Source organism: Carassius gibelio, chromosome A17 (genome assembly GCF_023724105.1).
Source record: "Carassius gibelio isolate Cgi1373 ecotype wild population from Czech Republic chromosome A17, carGib1.2-hapl.c, whole genome shotgun sequence".
Classification (NCBI taxonomy): domain Eukaryota; kingdom Metazoa; phylum Chordata; class Actinopteri; order Cypriniformes; family Cyprinidae; genus Carassius; species Carassius gibelio.
The window spans coordinates 9,083,799-9,108,830 of record NC_068387.1 but is presented as its reverse complement, the minus strand read 5'-3'; the positions used below and the strand labels follow the sequence as shown (position 1 = coordinate 9,108,830).

The 25,032-nt window shown below is 38.6% G+C and overlaps 1 protein-coding gene across 3 annotated transcripts in view; it reads right to left on the bottom strand.

The window, feature by feature from the left end:
* The window catches only part of LOC127933432 (kinesin-like protein KIF26A), a 91,016-nt gene that overhangs the window by 41,201 nt on the left and 24,783 nt on the right, over positions 1-25,032 (bottom strand). For 2 of the 3 annotated variants that reach the window (XM_052530438.1, XM_052530439.1), the window contains exons 3-4: positions 12,043-12,501; positions 7,076-7,242 (exon numbers count right to left, since the gene is read on the bottom strand). In XM_052530438.1, the coding sequence (XP_052386398.1) occupies positions 7,076-7,242; positions 12,043-12,501 (626 nt within the window). Of the gene's footprint in view, positions 1-1,578; positions 2,152-7,075; positions 7,243-12,042; positions 12,502-25,032 lie in introns of those variants that run through there. The other variant, XM_052530440.1, reaches the window with a different exon arrangement.

Sequence of the window (25,032 nt, the reverse complement as noted above, 5' to 3'; positions counted from 1 at the left end):
TGATAATCACCCCGGTGAGAACTGTTTGGGCTGAGAGACACACAAAATAGGGGTTATTCATACAAACTGGGTGGTGTAAAAAGCAGGATGATGTGGGGAATAATGGAGAGTGAGTGGGAGACATTGCACAGAGGAGTGATTTTGAGTTGTGGCATAAGTGTGGGGTTGAAGACAAGACAGAAGAAACAGAGTGTACAGTATAACAAACCACATTTGTACAATTGTATTGTAATATCATATTTCAACTATATTTTGTTCCAGATTGGCAATGTTATTTTTTAAATAAGTCTCTTATGCTCACCAAGACTGTATTCATTTGATCAAAAATACAGTAAACTATATTATTATAATTTGAAATAATTGTTTTCTTTTAAAATGTGGTTTATTCCTGTCATGCAAAGATGAATTTTCAGCATCATTCCTCCGGTCTTCATTGTCACATAATCATTCAGAAATCATTTTACAGTAATGTGCTGATTTGTTAATATATATTATTAATGCTTTTAAAGATAATTTTCTTGTTTTTCTCGTTTGATTTTGGGGTGAAATATTCTTGTGAGATTCACTTACAAGAACACTAAATACAATCGATTAAGAAGAGAAAACGTGAATTATATACAAAAAGAATTAGATAATGGTATAAACAAGCTATATACAGAAAACCCGAGAGTGTTCCCGAATCAGTCCACTTGGACACATCAATACTTAAGTCCAAACCCCCTGAGGACAGGAAGTGGGCTTGGCTTGAGCAGATCCCTGGGGCCGCTGGCTTAGAGTGATCGATCTATCAATACCTCCATCATCCACCCTCACCACCCAAAATCACACAGCAGAACATCACTTCCCACCGCAGGCTCTTCACACCTGGACATTCTGTCCTGAGTGGCCCCCTCTTTCCCAACCTCAACTTCTCAAGTACCAGCCTCAGCTGCTTCGTGACCATTACACAAACACACACACACACTTACAGGCAAACTCAAGCTTGACCGCGTGCTTAGGACTGGGGACCACCAGCTGGAGGTTCAGCCAGAGTAAATACACAGTAAACAACAAGACACATCTCAGCACAGAACTGTCAACAAAACAGATCCTACTACAGCTAAAGTCAACGATCAATGAGATAAATTAGGACCAAATGATTGAGAAAGAAACTTGAAATGTTGTCAAAATACATAGAATACACCACTCATAGAGAAGCATCCGCAAAACCAAATTCATTTGAGAGAGTTTTTCACCTGAGTAATCTCTAGAAAGCCTGGTTTATTTGAGAAACTGCAAATTTATTGATTCAATACACCTGTTTAAAAGCTATTCATTTGATTGATCACTCAAAGGTGTTGCAAGTGTTTTTTTAAAAAATCTTTAATAGTGAATTTTAACACTTTTCAAATAAATTAAACAGAATGTTAAAAATAAAAATAAAATCTACCATATACATGAGTCATGCTTTGCAAACTGCTCCAACTCAGTCATAAAAAAAAATAATAATAATAAATAAAAATAAAAACCTTGTCAAACGTCCTGCAAAGTCCTAACTTTTAATCTCAAAACACAAGTTTCTCTATCTTGGTGACTTACTTCAGTTTCATTCTGCCTCTCCACTCATTTTCCTCCACAGTCCATGATTTTCTCTCCCTCCAGCTGCGAGTGTCGGTGTGGTGCATTAGTCCGAGTCGGCCCACCATCCGTGTGGATTCACCTCACTGCCTACCAGCTCACTGAATCAGTGTCTTCAAAGCAACTGCACATTGTTGAGTTCAGCACTATCAGCCTTGACTGGAGCGCTCCAGTGTCCTGGCTCCCGTCACACAGCTGTGCAGCAGGGCCCGGCTCTGCTCCAGGTCCCCGACCACTCAGAATTAATCTGTTTTCCCAATTTGTCCCTGTCAGGGATTAGTGCTGTCACTCAAAAAGCAGCCATCCACATGGATCATTTGCCTGTTTCTTTTTCCACTGCTCTTTTCCTTTGTACTTTATCTCTCCATCTCTCTGCCACGGCTCTGTTTCGGGATATCTTTCTCGCTGTAATCCTCGCTGTGATGGGTGGCCTACGGAGCCGACATTATCAGCTTAGCTCAGTGCTGTTGTGACTATGTTCAAGAACTCTCAACAGCCCCTCTCTTCTCATTCACTCACCTCTCCACTCCGCAGTCAACCATCCCCCATGTCACCATCCCATCGGCTCCATTAGAGTCCCACCCCCTTGTCCCACCCTTTAGAAGACCACTGTCCACATTAGCATTGACACAGCATGAGTGTGGAGAGGTGAATGGCATCCCACTGTTTACAAATCTTGGGATGCTTTATCATTATTGGCCCACTACAGTGGTAAAAGGAAGGAAATCTTCCAAACAATGAGATGAAACGGATGCATTTATGTACCTAATTGACTTTAAATTGAAGCACACTGTGAGAACTCAAGAATTAGGTGCAATGCTAGTCATGAAGGGGTAAGCACCCAAATGCATCAACTGACCTTTCATTACAAGAGGAAGAATTGTTAAATATCTGCTAACTTATGCATGTAAAGGTTACCTGAAAGCTTTGTAGTCTTTGTTAAGTATACGCATGCAAAACAAATCGAAATACAGGCTAAATGGGAGGCATTCAGTAGTTTGGTGCCATTTTTGCCATTTAATCGCTTAATTTTTTATTTCATATTGTGCAGGTTGCACTGTCAATGTATTTCACCTTTCCGAAATCATGTGACCTGCTGTGTTTCACTAAACTTAGGAGAGAATCATCATGCTCATTGGCTCTGTAGGTAGTTTAGTAGCATGTTGTTTGGTGATGCAAAGAGTGAAAATTTTCAAAGGAACACTTATTATTGTACTTTAGCAGCAGAGACAACAGGAGAATCAGTATCTGTATGGTCAAAGAAGATGAATCGATTTGAATTCCAGGGACAGAGACATAAAAACAGCCTCAGGCAAATGGCCCTGAGCATTTTCACTTGATTTTGGAGCATGAGCTCTGGCTCTCCTGAGATTGCATATGGGAGTGTAATCTTACTCATATAAGGGTTAAGGCATCCAGGATAAGCACAAATATTTTTTGATGTCCGGTACAACACAGGTATACTCTCTGTTGCAAAACAAACCCAGTGTCAGCTCACGTAAGCGTTTGCTCTCAGGCATACGGCATTATGAGGCAGGAAGCTTGCACTCCAGACTCCCATGAACATGTTTAGGACTTTTTACCGCTGGCTATATAGATTACAGGTAATAAAGTTAATGTTCAGTTTCTTGCTTAGACTGATAATTTCACTTCATAAGACTTCAATTTATTGTCAAGAGCCATCAGTATTAAATCTGTGGTGCCTATATATAATTTTTAGCCATGGACTTGCATTTTATGAATCACAAAGACTGAAAATCTTTACTGCTCTTCTGAAAAAAAAAGTCACTTATATCTCGAATAGCCTGAGGATGAGTAAATTAACTGCAAATTTTCATTTTTGGGTGACCGATCCCTTTAAAGTAGAGGACAAACTGTAATGTTAATGCTAATTCTAACTAAAGAATGCCTCTTTATCAGTAGGTATTAGCAGATTATAAACATTTAACATACAACTATTTTGTACTCTGTTTGTAAACAACTTGGTAATAAGATGTAAAGAATATCGGTATACTTCAGGAATCCTGTAAATAAATAATAAATACTTTTGAAATGTTAAAACATGCAATCTATCCTAGTTAGAACAATTGCACTCAATGTGAATTAGCACCGAGGAAGTTCAGACGTGGCAAAAGAATGAATGTATTATTTGCAGTTCATGTGAACTAACGCCTCACCTCCCCACTTCATCTTCAGTTGGCAATTATGTTTATTCAAGGCACAGAATATACATGGCATGAATTAATTCCCTTTGTTTCTATGGTTACTCCCTAAGACCAATGCAACAAAGCACTTTGGCTGTTCAACTCGTCTGGTGGCAGTCTGGATTGTTGTACATGTAATTACGGTGGAATGTTTACTCCAATCATAGTCATTACTGTTCAAGCTCACCTGGACAAGCAACTGAAAGTGAGTGCTAGGTCATAAAATAAAATTCCACCATGTGTTGTGCTCTATGCCACTGCAAGTCAGCATACTGCCAAACAGCTGTGCCTCTCAATGCTGACCTGCATGCATGTGCATACAAGCACACTCCCTCCATTTACACACCTTGAAGTCTTGGAATGGGCGGTCAGCTAATGAATTGTGGCAGCTAAAATAAATAACTTTGTTAATGTAACTTTAAACTTCACACAATGTCTACACCATGTGGACAAGCATCACATGTAGACAACATCGCTTTTAACAATTTTTAACAATTGTAACGCACCACTCACTAAGTATGAATAAGTAAGCGATAGCTTGTAAAACTCATTAAATTAATGAAATTAAAACGATTTTGTTTCCATTAACATTTACTTATGTGTATGTATGTATAAATACACATATATTCCCCACGTAACTAGTTCTTCAAAAACCCACAAATACGTCCACTAGCCCAAACCTATTGTGAACGTCTAGTATTTGCCACTTTTCCAAACGTATGAAACCCAAACCCACAAACGACCCTATTTTTTTACCATTCATTGCACAAACATTTTTATTTATTTTTATTTTTTTACCCTCATGGACAGTCGCTCTGATCTCTAGACAAATATCTCAACCTCATTTTCTTTCTCTTTCTCTCATCCCTTCGGAGTCAATAGTGCATGTGGCCGTCTAAAACAGAACTATACTTTGAATCAGTCCTACCCCAACTCCCTCCTAGCAAAGGCTCAGATGATTCACTCACATGACCCTGAACATGATGCACAGTTCAGGTTTGTTTTGAACCATTTCATCTTGCGGAGCACCGAGGTGGAATAGCAAAGCACACCAGGCTGTTGAGTGTGACAGCACATCCTATAGCTCTGGGAAGCTCTTTGGACCCTGTGTCTGTATTCATTACAGGAGCCAGCTAGAATGTAAATACACTAATCATATGCTCCGTCACTCTGGAGCATATGCCGAAAATGGGGGTTAGGGAAAAGTCAACCTTCTCAGCTCTGAATCTATCCGTCATCCCCTACTCTATTTTCTCGCTAGATGCCCGCAAATATTTATACAGTAAAAGCTGAATAAAATAAAGTTAAATCACCTTATGGGAGACAAAGATACCTTACAAAAGGACTATGGTAACACTTATTCATAGACCAAGGTACTTAAACCAGACTTCAAAAGTACTATGGTACCATTATGGTAGTGTCCATTATATGGTAATAACATGATGCATATTTGGGGGATGAAAGGTGAAATGCTGATACTGTTAGCAAATGCAAGGTAACATTTTGCATTGACTGAATTAGGTAACACCTGACAGAATTAATAAAAGCTGGGTTTAAAAAAATTGCATCCAAGACACATTGTTGAAACAAAATCAGAGATGGACCGGGATAGATTCTGACAAGGGCTGTTCTGAAAAATGCTATTTGAAATCAAAGATCTTAAAAACTCTAAAGGGATGACTGGAAACAGATTGACCTTGTCCCTCATCACCCTCCCCTCCAATGTGCAACCCTAATTGCAATCTAATTAACATTTCACTTACAAGAGAGGATCCTACCTCCTGCTTGTTCTACAAGCTGGTTAAAAGCCCAATGCACACTAGCGGAATAACTGCAGGTCTGGATGTTCTCTACCAGCCTTTGATTCAAATGTAGAAGTTTGATAATGACTCCTTTAGAGGATGCCCTTCATTATTTTTTTGACATGCCTGAAAGCACTGGCGTTTCTACATCTGTGAGGGGCAAGGTGTCTGGAGGTCTTAAATTAGTTGCTAGGTGGAACAAGATATGTTTTTAGAGTTTTATGGTCTTGATTTTAATTAAACACCAATGTATAGTTTATACCTGTTTCACTGCTTAAACATGCAGTTTATCGTTAATCCAACATGTACGACTTGTGCAAAACTAACACTAATGCATATCTAGACTGCATCTAGTCAAAGTCTCTTTAAGGAATATCACACAGCAGGCGCCATACTGAGAATCCCTATTACTCACGCATGTGTAAGTGGAATTTTAAATACAGTATGCTTATCCCTGAAAATCTTACATTTCTCAGAATTCGATTGCTAATTTAAATGTCAGCTACACATATTAGTGGATGTTAGTAACAAACAGTCACACATGTCCTACACTTTGAACCAGTATTCCAAGAATGCAAGGGTGTCCAGAATGAAAACAGATCTCATTTCAAATCATAAAAACAAAACTCCTGGCAGGCACTAGAATTTGGGATGAAACAAGAGGTGGCGCCCAGCATAACTTCCTACTTCTTCTGTTTTTCCACCCAGAAGTTTAAATTAAGAGATGAAAACAAATCTATTTTCTCTCTCTCTTCCTCGTCATTCTCTTTCTATGGCATAGCAGCCTCCCTGTTTATCCGCTTTATTTTTTAGATCACCTCCAAAGAAAACAGACGCGCAATTATAAATCAGGCCACAAAAATTAACCTTGTCCTACATGGGGTCACTTCTGTCTGTTGTCTCAGAATGACCTGGAAGTGCTTGGGCAGGTGGCAACACCCCCAAGCAGATCTAAAAACTTAGCTGCCGTCATTCTCCTCAAAGGGAGAGGCCCCTGATCACTCTGTAATGTCTCAAGTTGTCGCTTGGCTTGACAAATTTGTCAAATGTGTTTTCCAGGACCATTCCAAAAACATTCCTGTCACCACCCTTCTCCACATACCAGAGGAAATGAGAAACTAATACACTGTCTGATAAAACACAAGCATGTATGTTCCTAAAACCATGCAATAATTTAATAGAAACAGTGATGTAGCAGACATGCAACTCTAAGAACACTTATTACAGGGACAATCTGGAGCAACACAAGGTTATGCTCAAGAAAACAACCCTTCCACTTTGCCATGCCATCCTATATTAATATACCACATTACACCACGTCCAAAATCTGTAACCTTGACATTCAGTTCTCAAGGTAAAGAAAGACCCAGATGTATCTAGATAGTAACCATGCTTTGCTGCATAAGGATGTTTGAGAGTATTAAGTGATCTATGTTAAACCTGTCTTCTTACCTGATGAAAAAGGATGCTGCTGCTGAAGTGGGGTGGTCAGAGGAAGGAGGCACATCCTGGTCAAACTGAACCGGACTTCTCTGTCTGGAGGGAGTCCGGGGCACTCTGGAGACCGTGGTGTCTGAATGCCATTCACTCTGCTCTGCTTGACCTACGAGGCCTTGTGTCTGTGGCAGGAAGAAGCGTGACAGGTAATTCACACTTACTAACTTAATAATGTGACATTAAACTACCCTCTTACATAGTTCCATGAATCATACGTCTAGGTCACAAAAAAATCGATTTTCTTGAAGAAATTGAGAGAACATTTCCTTACACAGAGCAAGAGGCAGCTCCCTTAGGAATTATGATTCAAAGGTCACATATAAAAAGGAGAAGGTAACAATTACTCTCATGCATTTATCATAAAGTACATAATTAGCCATGACGGAGGAACATCCTTCCTATACCGAAGGTATGAATACAGTTTAAATGGGTAGAGATTAAACTGATTAACAAGAAATTTGAATTCCTTATCCAGAACCATAGCACGATGCAGAGGTTGTCAATACAGAAATTGGTTCACCATGATTTGAGGCAATACAGGCCAGTCTTATGCTACTCTCGAGAAAGTAAACAGATCATAAACTAGTCTTCTGTCGGTGTTTCCAGTGGTGTTCCCACAAAAGCTCAGTGAAGGAATACTATGAATTGACTCTTGTGATGTTTGAAATGCTATCACACAATCCTTGCATGAAGTCTGTGAGGAATTGCTTTTTCGCTGATAAGGAACAGAGTTTTTAATCAAATAAAACATCTGGAACATTGGTTTGTAGTTGTTAAATATTCTTTGACTGGAGCCCATTCATTCACAGACGTTTTCATTATTTCTCCAGAGTCACTCTTTGTCTCTGAGGCCTGTGAGTAACTAAGTAGCTTAAACCCGCAATCAATATGATCTGTCAAGTGCTTGTTTTAAATGAAGGCAGTGTGCTAAAAGGCTTCAGGTAAGGTTGGGCAATTTCCTAGAGAATATCTTAAAAGGTAGTCACTGACAACATATTGAGCAATAGACAACCACGGCTTTAGTGTGGCATGCCATTTGTGTTGCGGTGGTTGTGCATAATGGCTGGATTTGTGTTTGCTCTGGATTCATGTCTGGCAACTGAAATAACATCATTAACAATATTTTCATGAAGCATAGGCCATCCAGTGCATGATGCGTCAACAGAGCTCTGACAGGAGAACTATTTATATACCTTGGATGACATATGAGCTCCATATATCACAAACACATGAAAGGATTACTCACGAGTCAGCGTACGACAAGTGGCATCCATTGTATTTCAAGTTTGCACATTTTTGAACTGCGACACTTATGTAATAACTGTTACATAAGCTTCAACTGATTTGAGGGTTGGAGGATTCTGAACAAAGTGAGTATTTTTGTCTGTTTATTCAGATGCTCCAGGATTGTTTATGTCTATAATTGCTTTCTGTGTATGGTTGAAATCAATAACTATTATGTATGTCAGGTACAAATTATGCATGCAGACATGACTTTTTTTGGGGGGAATGGCTATACATAAACAATAGATGTCCGTGCCACTTTTTATGTGAGCTTTTTTTTACAGCTTAGATTAAAACACTATTCCAGAGTCCAGGTTTTTAAGCCCATGAGAAGTCAGAAAGGGCTCAGATGAACTTAGCACTCATGCATCCATCAATGCAAAAAAACGCCATGCTGGATGCTGGATCCGTGACATGACAGTCATTTCGCATTGTATGGCAATGCGGTTTCAGATGAGTCGTGATAAATCAAAACAGCGCCACACTGACAGCGAATGGTGTCTATCTGGACATAATGGTAATCCCCACATAAAGAAGGAACGGGTGTCACATTTCACATCGACAGGAAGTTTAAAGGGGCTACGCAGTAAAAAAAAAAGACTGAAAGTGGGATGCACAAACAGACATTAGACACACATTCACACGTACACACACACACGCACACTGAAGCAGCTGTCAGAAAACCCACGATAGGTTTTTGAGGACTTAAGCCCTCCAGTCAAGCTGTTTTCATGAGTGTCAGACACAGAGCATGAGGTGCCCATGCTGTATCCCCAGGTCAGGTCATTAAAGTATAGCTGCAGAGAGCTCCCAGCATTTGATAAAATCAGGAATTCTCTTTATGCTGCACCCTGCACCATCTACAGCCTCATCTCTACATCAGAGTCCAGAAAATCCAACTATTCACATCTCCTTCTGAATGTCTGTGTCTTTCCTTTTCTTTTCTGAAAAGGAGCAGCATAATTTATTTCTCTGACTTCATTCTTATTCTGGCTCAGAGAAAGCAGATCACAGTCTATTCATGCTGCTTAAAGATTCCTGGTTTTGGGCTCCCAGTAGGCCAGTACGTCATTCCAGCCTATATGAAACCCACATGGAAAATCCCATCCCGCTATGCTCTAATAATTTTATCTGCCACCTCGAGTAAAGAGCAATAAACTTGACAGTAACATGCTCTCAATATGGTTTTTCTTCCTCTTTTTAAAGGTGCTACTAATCAAATTATAGTAAAAAGTGTTTCACCAAATAGTCTAATAAGCATAATATATATATATTAAGAGTTTTGGAACAGCCTGCAAGTTGGAAATGTGGCTATGAGGTTTAAAAATGTGACCTTTTGCAATAGAGATTCAGTGACAGAATTGGCAGCAATTGTAAATGGGTGTGTGAAACGCATCAATCAAATAAAAATACAAATACTTGTTTGTGTGTGTGTGTCTAAGTCATGAATGCAGCAAATCGATAATATCAAATGGTAATACCATGGGGCTTGAATATTGTAATAATTCATTACCATGGACAATCCAAGAGACTTAAAAGGAATGCAATTGTGTTACCATATAGTACATGTTCAAAAGAATTTGTTTGAATCTAAACTTGACAGCTGTCAATCTTGTGTTGATAGTGAATCTCCTGAACTTTGCATCAAAGTGCTTCTTGCCATTTGATATTTCCCTTCTTGCTTTCCAGGAACTCTCACCTGCTTCAAAAGTAGTGACGTGCCTTTACCAGGTAGCACAGTCACAATCTACTTCACAGAGCATAAGGCCCCTCCAAAGGCTTCCTGTCAGACTCAGTCCATCTCAATGGCTTTGTCTCCTCCTCTTTTCCCCTGCTGCTTTTCTTTTCTCTCCACAGAAATTAGATGAGTTAAAGCTCTTTGCTCAAGGCTCTGCTGAAGTCCCAGTGCACTGCATGTGTTATTGTCATCCCTCCAATCTAATGAAAGTAAGGAGCCTTTCCAAATTTATACAAGGCATGTCTTTGAACAAGGGAAAAGCACAGAGCTCAGAGCTATTACTGTCATGCACAGCCTACATGTGCGAGTTGTGTGTTTGCGTAAAGCAGACAGCTTCTGTTGTTTTTTTAAGATGTAGTGGCCCATCAGGCTTTTTGCTTTGTGCATAAACAAATACTGATTGCTAAAAGCTTCAGTGTCTGCTCGCTCGCTGGAATAAAAGCACCTGTTGACATTAACTCAAATAGCAAATGCACAGGCTATTATTAACTCCTGTCTTCAAAAGTGTTAACAGTTAGCAGGAACAAAAAGTCTCAGAGGCAACTGCGAAAGTTTCTAAAAGCAACAATTGATATAAAATATATGTGTTACAATTAGACACCACTCTGATACAACAAATACTCAGCTATGAAAGACAGACAGACTGGTATAGTTCAGCTGACTACCTGAGTTGGTGAGTTTTGTTTAGACACTAGTAAACTAGTGTGAATGGTAGGCTGTATATACTGCCTCAATGTAAACCTTATTGCAGGGTGTAACTGAAACACCAAAGCCCCTTTCACACTGCCATTCCGGCAAATACACATGTAAAGTGTTCCTGCAATTGTTCCTGGGTCGCTAGATTTTGCACTTTCACACTGCCAGTGATGACCCAGTATATGTGCGTGCTTTCACACACAACCCTTGAAGATCCCGTAACAACACGTGACATCAGCGTGTACGAGTCTAAAACGCTAGGCACGTTATACTTTCACTGAAGCAAGCAAACGATCTCTGCGTCAGTGTGGAAAGTGAGGAACTAACTGATCTCTGCTTCATTACAGTTTGCACATATGTTTTCGTTGCGAACGTTGATCTTCCTTCAAAACAGCCGGTAAAAGAGTCGACACGGAATTAGATCTGGCTTTTGTTCACACAGCGCTCGTCCTGGGTCGAAACCCCGCAATGTTACTAGGTCCCTGACCCGGGTTCAATGCGGTAATCAATCCCGGGACGTGGTTGCTTTCACACAGGAGGCGACCTGGCAATGTTCCGGAAATACTGTGGGTCCGACGTGCCCCGAAAGGGGCTCAAGTGATACACAATCATTCACTCAAACCACTAAATCAACAGGTGCACTGACATTACGTAACATTTCTACAGATGTACAAATGTGTAAATGAGACAACATAAATTGTTAACACACTGTGTCAGTGCATTATGTTTCAAACATGCTCTCTATGTATAACTGAGGGCATGTGATTCAATTATTCAAGTGTTTTCAGCTGCGATTCATTCAGACAGCCGTAAGCTCAAATAACTGAACCAATCATCAGAAGATGTCTATGCTGGTAAATAATCATGCTTCAAAAGCCCTTCAAAGTGAACTTTTCCATACCTCTCAACCATTGGATGGCACCAAAAGCAGCTCTCTTGACTTGGAAAGATGTCGAATTATATCAAAAAAAAAAAAAAAAAAACTAGCAAAAGCAGGAGTAAAAGCTCCTGCTGAGGACAATGAAGACTTTGCAGAGAATAAAAATGGTCACTTCTAAATTCTAAATACAGTGAGAATTGGTTTTCTTTAGCAGTTTCTAATAGTATGTTTGAACTTTTACATCAGATCAACTGATTACAACTATGTTCAGTGAATACATAAACAAAAGATCTGGTAGCTGAAGAGAAATGGAAGGTTGCATACCGGGTTTGGCTGAGGCAGGAAGTTATTGATGCGTGAGATGCTCCACATGCCCTCCAAGTACTGCTGGGCTTGAATGGTGACTGAGTTGATGGTTCCAGTCAGAGGTCTTCCTCCCGTGGGCACCTGCACACTGGGTTTCAGTGCCCCAACGCTGGAAGACGGGCTCTGAGAGCAGCCTAGCCTGTGCGCTGGGTTAGGTATCCTCGATTTGGTAGGCTTGGAGGAAAGAGTGACCACGCTGTGAGTCGTCAGCCTAGTGGGGTGCCCAGGGAAGGTATTGGGAGGTAGGGACAGCATGTCAGAAGCAGGGTACAGTTCTTGGAGAGTCTGAAGTAACTGTTGTTTTAGCCGCTGTGCAGGTGTTCCACACGCCTGACACCTCGTTCCTTCATGAACACCTTTCAGCGACCAATCAGGCACTTGCAGCTGATCAATGAAAAAGGAAGCAAATCCAGGATCCTACAGAAAGCAAGAGACAACAAAAAACATGCTTGCTTGGTTTTGTTTTTTGATGTTGGTTTGGTTTCTAAAGTTTACAGGGGTCATCGGATGCCCGTTGATATGATTATTTAGGGTCTTAATAAAAAGTCTCTAACATAGTTCGGTAGGAAATTCCTCAATGGTAATAAAAAAAAAGCCTTTACACTGTCAAAAACAGCTCTTTTCAGAGCAAGCAGTTTTGTAGCATTTTTCCTTTAAATGTTAATGAGCTCTACTGATCCCACCCCTCTCTTCTCTTCCGAGCTGCTCTCTGGGTTTCATTTTGCCGCATTCCTCATGAAACTTGTTTACTAGCTCATTATTAGGAAAGGCGATTTGTAAAGATTCATTAAAAAGCACTCACTTCTTCTGTTGGTGAAGCTGGATCACACATGATTTGTGTGAACAAATACATTTAGGTAGATTGGGGGCGCATTCCCTTCAAAAACAAATGTATTTCACTGCGTCTTCAGCGGATCAGATGTCGGGAGTAAATGATGATTGCTGTGTTCATTATTACATCCAACAACAGAACACCTCAATCACTTAGGAGACATTCTTGTCTACATCTGCTCTGGCGGTGAAACAGTGGTGGACTGATAAGCTAAGACACCAGTCCAGTCTGTGCTGAAACGCCACTGTCAATCAATATATCATGGGAGGGGCCTGTCTGAGTGATGTCACAAAAATGGGCATCTGAGATTGGGTGCACAATGGGTGGATTTTTACCATTATAGGGTGGCTGTGTAAACACACTGCCAATACACATTACAGTTCAAACAACCTGTAAAAGTGCATGTAGCACCCGATGACCCCGTTAAAATAAGAATTCAAAGCTAAATCTCTCAAATTAGATTTTATTAAAATGTTCAATATTGTTTTAAACAATAATATGAATAATCCATATTATTATTATTATTATTATTTACAAAAACAATCATGTTTTATGTCACTTCTATATATATATTTTAAAGCCATAAACTATGTAATTTGAAAATAATAGAAATATAAATATCTGATTATTTTTAAATAGTGCTGATTATAAGAGTATAAGAGTATAAATGCATTATTATTATTACTGTTAGTAACAACATTATATACAATAAATATAAAGTTGGTGTGTATATTTACAGCTACATATATTTATACATAAAACAAATTCTAGATTTTGTGAAAGAATATAAAGAACACAATTATATAAAAAATATAAATATATTTTTTTCTTATTTTCAGATTTATCTGTGCTTCTGGAATAAAATAAAGACTTGTGAAGTAGATAATAATAATAAAAAAATATTTTAAAAAATCATTGTCCGTATCACAATAACCAGCATTTTCATAGCAGGCCATTTACAGATATGCAGAAAATGTGTATTTGGATGTGTTTTACTCATTAAAAAAAACCCCATAGCCTACAGACATTTAGACAAGATTTGCCTAGTTTTCCCAGGAGCATCGTCTTAATTATAATATTTCAAACTAAGCAGAGCTGAAAAGTGAGAGTTTTGTGGGTGGAAGGATTGAGCTGTGGGGAAGGGATGGGTGGCGGGGCGATAGGGTGTAAAGAAAACAACAGCTGTGCCCGGGCATGAAGCACATTGCAGTGTGTATTTACATTTGATAAGACTCCCAGCAGGGAGTGATATGACAAGAGACCCAGCATGAAAATAATCATCTCCCATTCAGTGCCAAGGACATGATGCCAGTCTCCTTGATGGACAGGGGCTTATGTCTTACACTCACACACAATGAAGTGCTTGGAGCAGGTAACTTGCAACAATAAAGGCTCACTTATCATGATAATACTACTGAACATAAAGGATTATTGCCACCAGCCGGCAAACAAATGGAATTAATAGGAATTAAATTAAAAAGAGCTTGTATGGATTTTAGAGGAAGTCTTCACACAAGCCTGCCATAAGCCTTCACACCTGCCATACAGTTTTGGATAGACATGAGAGTGAGTAAATGACAGCAGAATGTTATTTTTTGAAGCAAAACAATGCTGTAATTTCTCTCTGATATCCACAGACTTCTGGTCTTTTGAGAGACATATCTCTCATTCTAGATCAGTATTAGGGAGGTTAGATTCTGACTGGAGCACAGGGCAGCATTAATGTTTATGGTACCTGTTTTTCTCAGAGTCACAGCAGTAAACTGGATGAGTGAGAGCCCAAAGGCACAGCCACGGCACATAAATCATCCACTAGGAGATGTAAAATAAGGACATTTATGTGGATTTAACACAATAATTAATACACAAAACACTCTTAGGTCTATTCAAGCGACTCAATTAAGCCAGACTTCGATATTACAGCAAAAATCATCCCACAGCTCCTTTGTTTGATAAAATATGGGGTCTCCTATGATAGACAGTCATCAAGAATACTGGCAGATATGTTTGTGATTTGTGACCTGGCTTTAAACTTCTCAACTCAGGTGCACTGGAGTCAAATTATTGTTCATATTCTGTGTGGGACTATACAAAAGGGCTTGAATATTTAAAGATGATCATTCAGATAAATAGCTGAATAGTGCAAACTGGGGAAAAAGAACATTAACACACTCAAATAAACTGTGAAGGAACATCATAAGTTGTGCTGAGATGAGGTATGTTTTCAAATGGAATTTTTTTGAATACTGAATGTGGTCATATTTCATTTATGTTTAAAATGTTCCCTGTCAGATGGTTAGGGCAACATTCTGCAGATGTTTTCATGACAATTTAATGAGTTATTTTTTTTATTTTATTTTTTTAAGGGACTGTTTTCAGACTGTTTTTAACATTGATAAAAATAATGATTTCTGAAGGATCATGTGATTGAAGACTAGAGTAATGAAATACAATATAATAAATTACAATTACTATATTTTATTAAAGTAAAATATGACAATAAAAACATTGCTTACACACACATACAAATATTACTGTTTTTACTATATTTTTTAATAAATAAATGCATCCTTGGTGAGGGTTAAATTTTTTGGTTGGTCTAATTTTATCTGATTTTAAACCAACATCTTATCAGATGTTATCTAATAAAGAGATTTCAGTGGAAGAAAGGTGAAGGTTGTGACTTGATTTTATCCATCTGTAACTGTTTGGACACTGAAAATGTATCATGTCAAAATTAAAGTTAGAAAAAGTATTTTCAGAGATGGAACAAGTTAACAAATGCTGCTGAAAAAAAAAAAAAAAGAAAAAAAAAAAAAGTAATAATCTTTGAAACAACATGCACAGAATCATGAACAACAAGATAAGAAACGGGATAAAATTGTAAACAGGGTGAATTCTGATTTCACATTGAATTGTAAACATACATGTACTTGTTGTGGTTCAGTAAAATGAACCACCATTAGGATGGTACTATCCATACACCAATGCCAGATAGAGAATTATAAAAAAAAAAAAAAAAAAAAAATGAGAAGAAAATGTGAGAGAATGAGCGAGAGAGACAGGATATGGGGTAAGATGAGGGTTAGACCCCTGGCCTTGGGGCTTGTAGTTGGCCATTGTGTGACTTTATTGGCAAGCAGCTCTGGGTTTTTATGAAGCTCTGGGGATGAATGCAGGAGCCTATCTGCTGATTAGTGATGCACCAAAGAAAAGAAAGGGAACAGAAGGATAAATGACTACATGTGAGCCCTCAGCCCGCTAGTCTGACTGTCTCTAAAACTAATGATGATGAGATATGGGTGTGGGGAAAGGACAGAGAATATGAGGGAGGGGGAGGACTTACAGAGATAGAAAAAAGAGAGAAAGAAAAAGAAATGCAGGAGATACAACTGACAAAGAGAAAGTGAAAAAAAGAATAATACAAGAGAAAATAAATGAGATTTAAAAAAAAAAAAACTTTATCTATGATTATTTTATTTTAAATCATATTTAATTCAACAAGACCAAAAACAAGGCTGTGAGGAAAAGTCGCCTACAGTCCATTCAATACTTCAAAGCTGAGAATACAATCTTTCTATGAATTTCCAGAAGAATTTCCAAGGTTCTGAGAACAAAATGTTCACCTTAAAGCAGTGAGTATTTAACTCGAAGGTCTTCCCTATTGTCCAAAACAATAATCAAAGGCCCCCATGGGCTAGGATATTTATTCATGCAGTTCTGCTTTAATTATGACAAAGCTGCTTTTTTTTTCCAAAAATCTTGTGTTGACACAAAATGGGAAATGTAAGAAATAACGGGCCATTGGATTATTATAAAATAATGCACACCCGAGGTGGTGATGCGGCCATGATCACAGCGTTAAAATGCTCATGTGAGCTAATTCCAAAACATAATTTTGAAAACTAGCAATGGAGGCTTGAGCCATTGATACTACACTACTGCAGTTAATAATGAAGTTATTAGATAGAGAGAAAGAGAGAGAGAGAGAGAGATTAAGCAGGTGTGAATTATTGTCTGTTCATCTTTCAACAGTGTTCAGCAGCAGCAGCGTCTCTACTAATAGCAAAATTGTAAGGTTACCTGGTTCACATTTGTCATCATGTGTGTATATATATATATATATATATATATATATATATATATATATATATATATATATATATATATATATATATATATATGAGGTTCGAGCAACTGCTAAAGATGATTTGGCAGTTTTGCTGCATGTATTGAGGGAGGAGCTTCTCTGAGGTGGAGACGGGTTGCGTGAAAGTCCCAGGAACAGCTGTTGCTACACACCCTGTAGTGAAAAGGTGAGTGCTGGGTCTTCTCACAGCAGGCCATTAATACAGATTACATTTACTATACTCTAAAAAGCTAAAGACCACATCCAATGCTAATCCCCGTGGACCTCTACAAACACACACACACACACACACACATATGCCATGGTCAATCTACCCAACAGCACTGCAGCCCAGAAGGAACTCCTGAGCAGGATCATAATGCAGGCTATAAAGCAGGAGCTGTGAGAACCTCTGAGCCTCTGTGGGTGTAATTACAGGAGCAGGAGCATATAAGACGACGGCAGGTGTGTGTGCATGCACACCTGCATCCATATCTGTGTGTAATAAAAGCATATGGGGTTTGGCTTTCCTTGACTACTATTAAGAAGAAAAAAACAAACGGTAAAGGCTGATTTCTGTTTATTAGTATAAAGTAGTGATTGACTGATATGTGTTTTTTGACAGCCAATGCCGATATCTTGGAAAGCTGGGGGCCGATAGCCGATATGATTTTTTAATTATTATTATTATTAATATTTAAGAAATTTGAAATAATTTGCCAATGTATTTAAAAATAGATGTGTAAAAGAAAAATACTTATACTTTAGATGAAAGTATTCTTCACAAATAAATAAATAAATATTTAATCAAATTATAATATAAAAAAGTAAACAATGTAACCAACAGTGCACTCAGTATTATGGGAAGTTTTTGTGCATTAGGGATTCATATTTTTTAAATAAAGCCAGGGTAACCCTCATTTTACATACAGCACACAGTGAAAAGGACATGGATATGACAGAGGGCAAATGCATAAAGTGCAGCATAATTTAAAATCACGAGTTTAAAGTTTAAAGCATTCAATTTCCACAGACAGATGCCCTCATCCTGAAAGCCTCTCCACTTGCACGTGTCAGTGATTATTAGACAGACTTCTATCAATATTAGACAGAACTGTTAACGACAACGACAAACAAGAGAGAGAGTGTGAGTACTGTGTGCACTCAAAATAAAAGTCCCACCTCGAACACATCGCCCAAGCAGAAAAACGTATAGGCCGATGCCGATGTTTGAAAAATGACAAATATCGTCCGATATATTGACAGTATAAAGCACATATTAATGCCTTACTCTGCATGACCATATTCAAGACCATTTAACCCCACCCCAATACCTAAACATTACTATCAATATGCAGCAAATTAGCAGTCTAGAGAGGGACAACACTTAGTTAATAATGCATATGTGTTCCCTATCTAATCCAAACTTCCAATTATAATAGAATAAACTGTGACTTTAATTAAAAAAGACTATCATAAAAAATGGAGTTGTACATCTCTGTGAAAAGAAAACGAAACGAGTGAAATCAGTGAAAACCAGCAAAGCTCAGCTCCTAGTAACACATGCTTACTGCAGTAAGATGATCACGCACACTCACACCACAGGAGAATGTGACAGAGGGTCATTAGAAACACAGATGTTTGTCCGTCTGTTGGGTGACTGTCTTGACAGGCCACAGTTGGTGCTCTCTCATTACTGTGTGATTGATTACATCCTCTGTCTGTGGCACTATTTCTCATATTCTGCACATGTATGATACAACTCCTTATTACATGGCTCTCTCGAATACTTTATTGTAATTGGCCAATCTCAGCATTCTGCTGTCAGATATTTTTGTGAAGTGACCGCTAAACTATAATTGACCAGTTTCTTATACAAATGTAGTTTCATAATTCACAAATAATTCTGCACTTTCATTTTTTTTTTCTGATATAATATATACATAAATATTATAATATTAAGTTGAATTAATATTACAAGTCATTTGTTTATTTGTTTGCTGTTTTAACAGTAAATTTTACAGGCTCAGGCACTTCGCTTTCAGTTCTGGTTTTCTGATTAAAACTAAAATATGCAGAAAATGACATAATCATATTAACCACAATGCAAAAATCTATTCATCAATTAAATATTTAAAATGAAATAAAATCTGACATGCATGAATATTCATGCAGCAAAAGATCAAAACACTGGCCTGTTTTCACAGAATCAGCTTAAATGAATCTGCAGAGAAAAAAATATATATGATTAGAAATATAAAGTTAATCAAACATTTGGTTTTCTAAGAAATGTATTTATAGTCATGTGGATTACTGACAAGCAAACACTGTCTCAAAAATCAATTAGATCAAGTCTAGAACAATTTTTAGTTCACCTTGCAGATGTACTTTACGGTCGATTTACTTTATTTTTGCTGTTGTATATAGACATGACCCTCTCAAAACTCCAGGGTCCATGCAAAAAGAATTCAGGTATGTCTCAATCACCTATCCATCACAGATCGCTCTCGTTGGTAGGACACTTAAATGGCTTTTCCTGCTCACCGGGGCTTGAAAAAGAAACCAGTTTTCACACAAACTGTTTGGATAACCCACAATAATGTTTCCCTTCTGTCTGTCACCCTCCCATTCTCTCTCCTCATGGATCACTCCAGCTGTCAGTGACCCGTCAGACCTTGCACGGGCAGGCAATCAGAATTGTGTCTGCAGTAACCACAGACTACTATTTCCAAAGCTTCTATAAGCTTAAATTGTGGTTCATTGCTGCAAGAAAAACTATAAACACTTGTCTGTGTGCTTAACTTCAGCTCTGCTCCAAAACCATGTGAGCTTTTGTGCAGTCTATGAAAGTCTGTTTCCGTTACCCTTTTTTTTTTTTTTTTCATCTCGCCATTGGTGTTGGAGCAGAATTCATAACTTGGTAACTTGAGAGTGGTTGCATATGATTCAGCTGAACTTTTATGGGACCTGTGGCTAATAAAGCAGTCAAACTTAGTTAAACTAACAACTCGGCCCTAAGCTGCACTGGAGACTTGCACGCATGCATATTCATACATGCTTACCGGCTTACTTTGCGCAACTAATTAAAATAGTTGATTTACTGAGACTGTCTGGAAACTCTCCAGACTGCTCGTGATAATTTTTTTATCTATTTAGCTTAGTTTATGGGGGAAAAAAACTATAATACATTAACTCTTCACTCTGTTTAGAAGCCTGTAGATAGATGAAGAACAAAGAAGGAATTGTGGGTGATCTTGACTATTACAGTTTTTTTCAGTCGCTAACAAGCATTTGTCCAAGCAGTTGTCACATTTTCAAAACTCTAAACACAATTAGCACAGCATCTGTCTATTGTGGCCATACCATTCACACATTCCATGTCGTTTTCACACAATATGGAGTCATTGAACACATTTCCACAATGCTTACATTTTCTGAACAGACAAGCTATACCTCCCAACAAAATTACGGATCGTTTTTGTAGTATTTACAAATGTTAACACACAACATCCCACAATAGCAAAAACAATGTTCCAAACCTTAGATACAGTATAAAAACCTCTGCTTCTGCAATGATATCAGTTCAAAAACAATATATCTTAGCTGATTTATGTTGTGTAAATTGGGCCAACCACAACTGATTCCAATCTGGCTTAGACTCAATGGCAGGGGTTATTTTTTTCTATTACATTGTCACTTATACAATAAAAGGAGGACTTTGAAGAGTGATATTTTTGGAAACAGAAACAGAAAAAGACAAACACTGTAATGTATGGACGAGGAAGAGTAAGAGCAAGGGGCCCAGGGAGAAGAGCCGGAGCAGTGAGAGGAGCTGGAGCAGTGAGAGGAGCAGTGAGAGGAATAGGAGCAGTGAGAGATGCAATGAGAGGAGCAGGAGCAGTGAGAGGAGCAGTGAGAGAAATAGGAGCAGTGAGAGATGCAATGAGAGGAGCAGGAGCAGTGAGAGGAGCAGTGAGAGGAGCAGTGAGAGGAGCAGTAAGAGGAGCAGTGAGAGCAGCAGTGAGAGGAGCAGGAGCAGTGAGAGGAGCAGTAAGAGGAGCAGTGAGAGGAGCAGTGAGAGGAGGAGGAGCAGTGAGAGATGCAGTGAGAGGAGCAGGAGCAGTGAGAGGAGCAGTGAGAGGAGCAATGAGAGGAGCAGGAGCAGTGAGAGGAGCAGGAGCAGTGAGAGGAGCAGTGAGAGGAGCAATGAGAGGAGCAGGAGCAGTGAGAGGAGCAGGAGCAGTGAGAGGAGCAGTGAGAGGAGCAGTGAGAGGAGCAATGAGAGGAGCAGGAGCAGTGAGAGGAGCAGGAGCAGTGAGAGGAGCAGTGAGAGGAGCAGTGAGAGCAGCAGTGAGAGGAGCAGGAGCAGTGAGAGGAGCAGTAAGAGGAGCAGTGAGAGGAGCAGTGAGAGGAGGAGGAGCAGTGAGAGATGCAGTGAGAGGAGCAGGAGCAGTGAGAGGAGCAGTGAGAGGAGCAATGAGAGGAGCAGGAGCAGTGAGAGGAGCAGGAGCAGTGAGAGGAGCAGTGAGAGGAGCAATGAGAGGAGCAGGAGCAGTGAGAGGAGCAGGAGCAGTGAGAGGAGCAGTGAGAGGAGCAGTGAGAGGAGCAATGAGAGGAGCAGGAGCAGTGAGAGGAGCAGGAGCAGTGAGAGGAGCAGTGAGAGGAGCAATGAGAGGAGCAGGAGCAGTGAGAGGAGCAGGAGCAGTGAGAGGAGCAGTGAGAGATTGTTTTTATTTTACCCCCCCCCCCCCCCCTTTTTTTATTCTGGGCTTTTTGCTGTTGTTGTTTTTTTGTTCAGAATGCTCTTATGTGTTTCATGGATATTTTGTTCACTGTAAGCAATACTGTCAAACCTTTTCTGTTGTATCATACCGTGTTTCTACTGTACCTCCTGTTGAATCATGCAACAGTAAAGGAAAAAATAGCTTTTTACTGGAATGCTTTTGAATGTGAACATTACTGTACATTTGGACATACAGTTCCTAACCAAGAAATTTAGTGTAAAACATGGAATTGCATGTTTTGCATGCAAATACCTGTAAAACTGTGACTGAAAAGTCTATGCAGTTTTTGTAATGTCAACAATAGCCAGTATTTTGTAACCTGGTGTACTTTGATTGACTGCATGTACCTTTTGAGGTGAAAACAAGTGTTATTCTTTGACAGAATAATTTAATTTTGAGTCAGATTTCCAGTGTTTTGGTAAAGTTGGTGTGTGCAGAGAAAGATGCGTTCTATTTTGAAATGAAGATTTAGTATATATTTAACAAAATGTGTTTTTGAGAAGAAAATTATCCATTTGGCCAATTGTGTTTTGTAGGTGTGAGTCTGTGTTAAGAGTTTAGAAAAAGTATCTGAAGTATGGTTAAGCGCTTGTAAGCGATTGAAAAAAACTGTAATAAGGTAATCAAGGTGGAAATGACAATGAAAAACAGGCTGGGCCAGTGTGGCCACCTTGTGGATCAACTAATAATCGGCAAAAATGTAATTCTGAGCATTACAGATTATAGTAGGGAGCCATTCACACAGAAAGTGTTTTCACACTCCACTGAGCTGCATTTCCATAGTTTTTCTATGTAATGTGCTAGATATGTGTTGGACCTTCACTCTTGTGGTTTGCGGCTTTTAAATGGTATATGCCATTCTAAAAAAGCTGTGTTCATGTTACAAGTAGTTCAAGATAAAAAAAAAAAAAAAACATGCTTCTTGTTTGTTTTTGTTTTTTAATTTTTTTAAACTGCTGTTTTTAAATGCAAAACTACAATCTGTTTAAATCACAACTAAATGTGGTTTTATAAAATAAAATAAAAAACATGTTGACCGTGCTGATGATTATGAATTAATTATGCTAAATTATGTGCATCACACCTAGCATATGCGTAAAAACTGAAGTATACACTGTAATGATTTTTGAAGTTAAAACAAAGATTATTGGTGTACATTTTTACAACAAAACACTATTTCAATGTTTTACTTTTTAACGTTTAATTCAAACTGTTACTTGCTGTTTCTTAGTAACTGTTCATAAAATTTACTAACATTTTATGAGTTAAAAATGTTGTTTTCCATTAAAACTACATAAGAATGAGGCCCAACGTACTTTATTAATTTGAAAAAAAAAAAAAAATGTTTTCTGTATTTTTAATTTTGCACTGCATTGTGTTGTGTTAACAAAAATGTCTGTAAAATGAATGGATAATGTCCTGGCATAAAGACTACCAGTGCATTTTCCAATAGGCTTAAATATACAGGGCTTTCTTAACACCAGTCACTTAGTCTTTCAAACAACCTACCAACTAGTCGAGTATGAAAACTGATCACTACGTATTACTCCAATCACACGCTCCATTAGTTTAGCTAATCTGGATTCATTTGTGTACAAATTGCTTTTGAAACTTCCTTTGCACACAAGTACTAAAATTTTATATATAGGTTATACATCTCAATCCACAAACAATGCACTATGAACAGAGCTTCTATCCAACTTTCATGAACTTTTCTACAGCTTTAAGCCTCCTCACGACTTCCTGTAAACCCTCCCAGAGCCATCTGCTTTCAACAGAGACCTGCTCTCTCAGCTCTAACAAACACCAGTCTGTGTGGGCAAGAGAAGAAGTTAATTACCTAATGATAAATGCAAACAGGAAGAGGTAAACACACAAACACAAGCGTCAGTAATTTGAATGAGCTCCACTCGTCTGCAACCAGCAGCACGGGAGCTGATGAGATTGCTCACTCTAAAGCACTCTTCCCAGGAACTCAATCTCCAAAGATAAATCTAAAGCAGCACATCAGCATAATTAGGCAGAGTAATTCACACAAGAGGCTGATGTCTTCGTTCACTCAGAGTTTGTAAACTTTGGAGTGGAATGTGATTAGGTGATGTGGCTACTACATAATTCACAGGACAACTGACTTTCAACTGTGATCAGCTGTGCTCAACGTGAAAAGAGCTTTCCTGAAGCATCTCAGTCATTGGTAGTAAAACTGAAGCAAACAATCAACTATGAGATATCTGGGTTAAAGTGGATACCAAAACATTTTGAAGGCGTTATCAATGCCTAGAAACACAATAAAGTCTATTATTAAGAAGTGGAAGAAGAAAGCCACTCTTCAAGAAAGGTCATATGCAATCATGGCTGAGCTTTGCCAAATCACACTTTGAAGATTCTTAGGCAGATGAGACTAAAATTGAATTATTTGGCCTCAACACCAAACGATATATCTTGTGGAAGTCCAACATAGTGGAACATCATCATCCAAATAACTGCATTCCTACAGTAAAGCATGGTGGTGCTAATATCCTGTTATGGGGTTTTTCTCTGCAGCAGGGACTGGAGCACTTGTCAGGATAGAAGGAAAAATGTATGGGATAAAATACCATCAAATTCTAGAGGACAATCTGCTGCCCTCTGTCAATTAGAAGAAAGTTACCTTCCAACCTGACAATGACTGAAAGCACACAGCAAATCTGAGCAAACAGTGATTGAAAAGGGTGAATTTCCTTGCATGTCCTAATCATAGCCCAGACTTAAACCCCATCGAAAATCTGTGGACTGACAACAGACAGTCACCAGCACATTTAACTGAACTTGAGCAGTTCTGCAAATAATGGTGATCCTTTATCCAACTCAGTGATTCTGTCAACAAAATGTGCACAATTTAAAAGGGGTGATTATTTTCTAGACTCACTGTAAAATAAGTAATCTAGGTACATTTAACAATTAAAAAGACTGTGTGGCTGTTCTGCTAAAGAAATACAATTATATCTGTTAAATATGTGTCCAAAAAGTCAATTAAATAATCCAACAGACATCAGATTTTAATAAGCCTTTTTGTGCAGATGTTTGGACACACATCAAGACAGCCATTCCAGACTCTCGGAGATTGGCAGGTTTGAATGTTTTCTTTGGATGAATAGAGACGTCTAGACACAGCGAATAAAGATAGACAGAGAGATAGAGAGAGGATTCCCAGACCCTTCTCC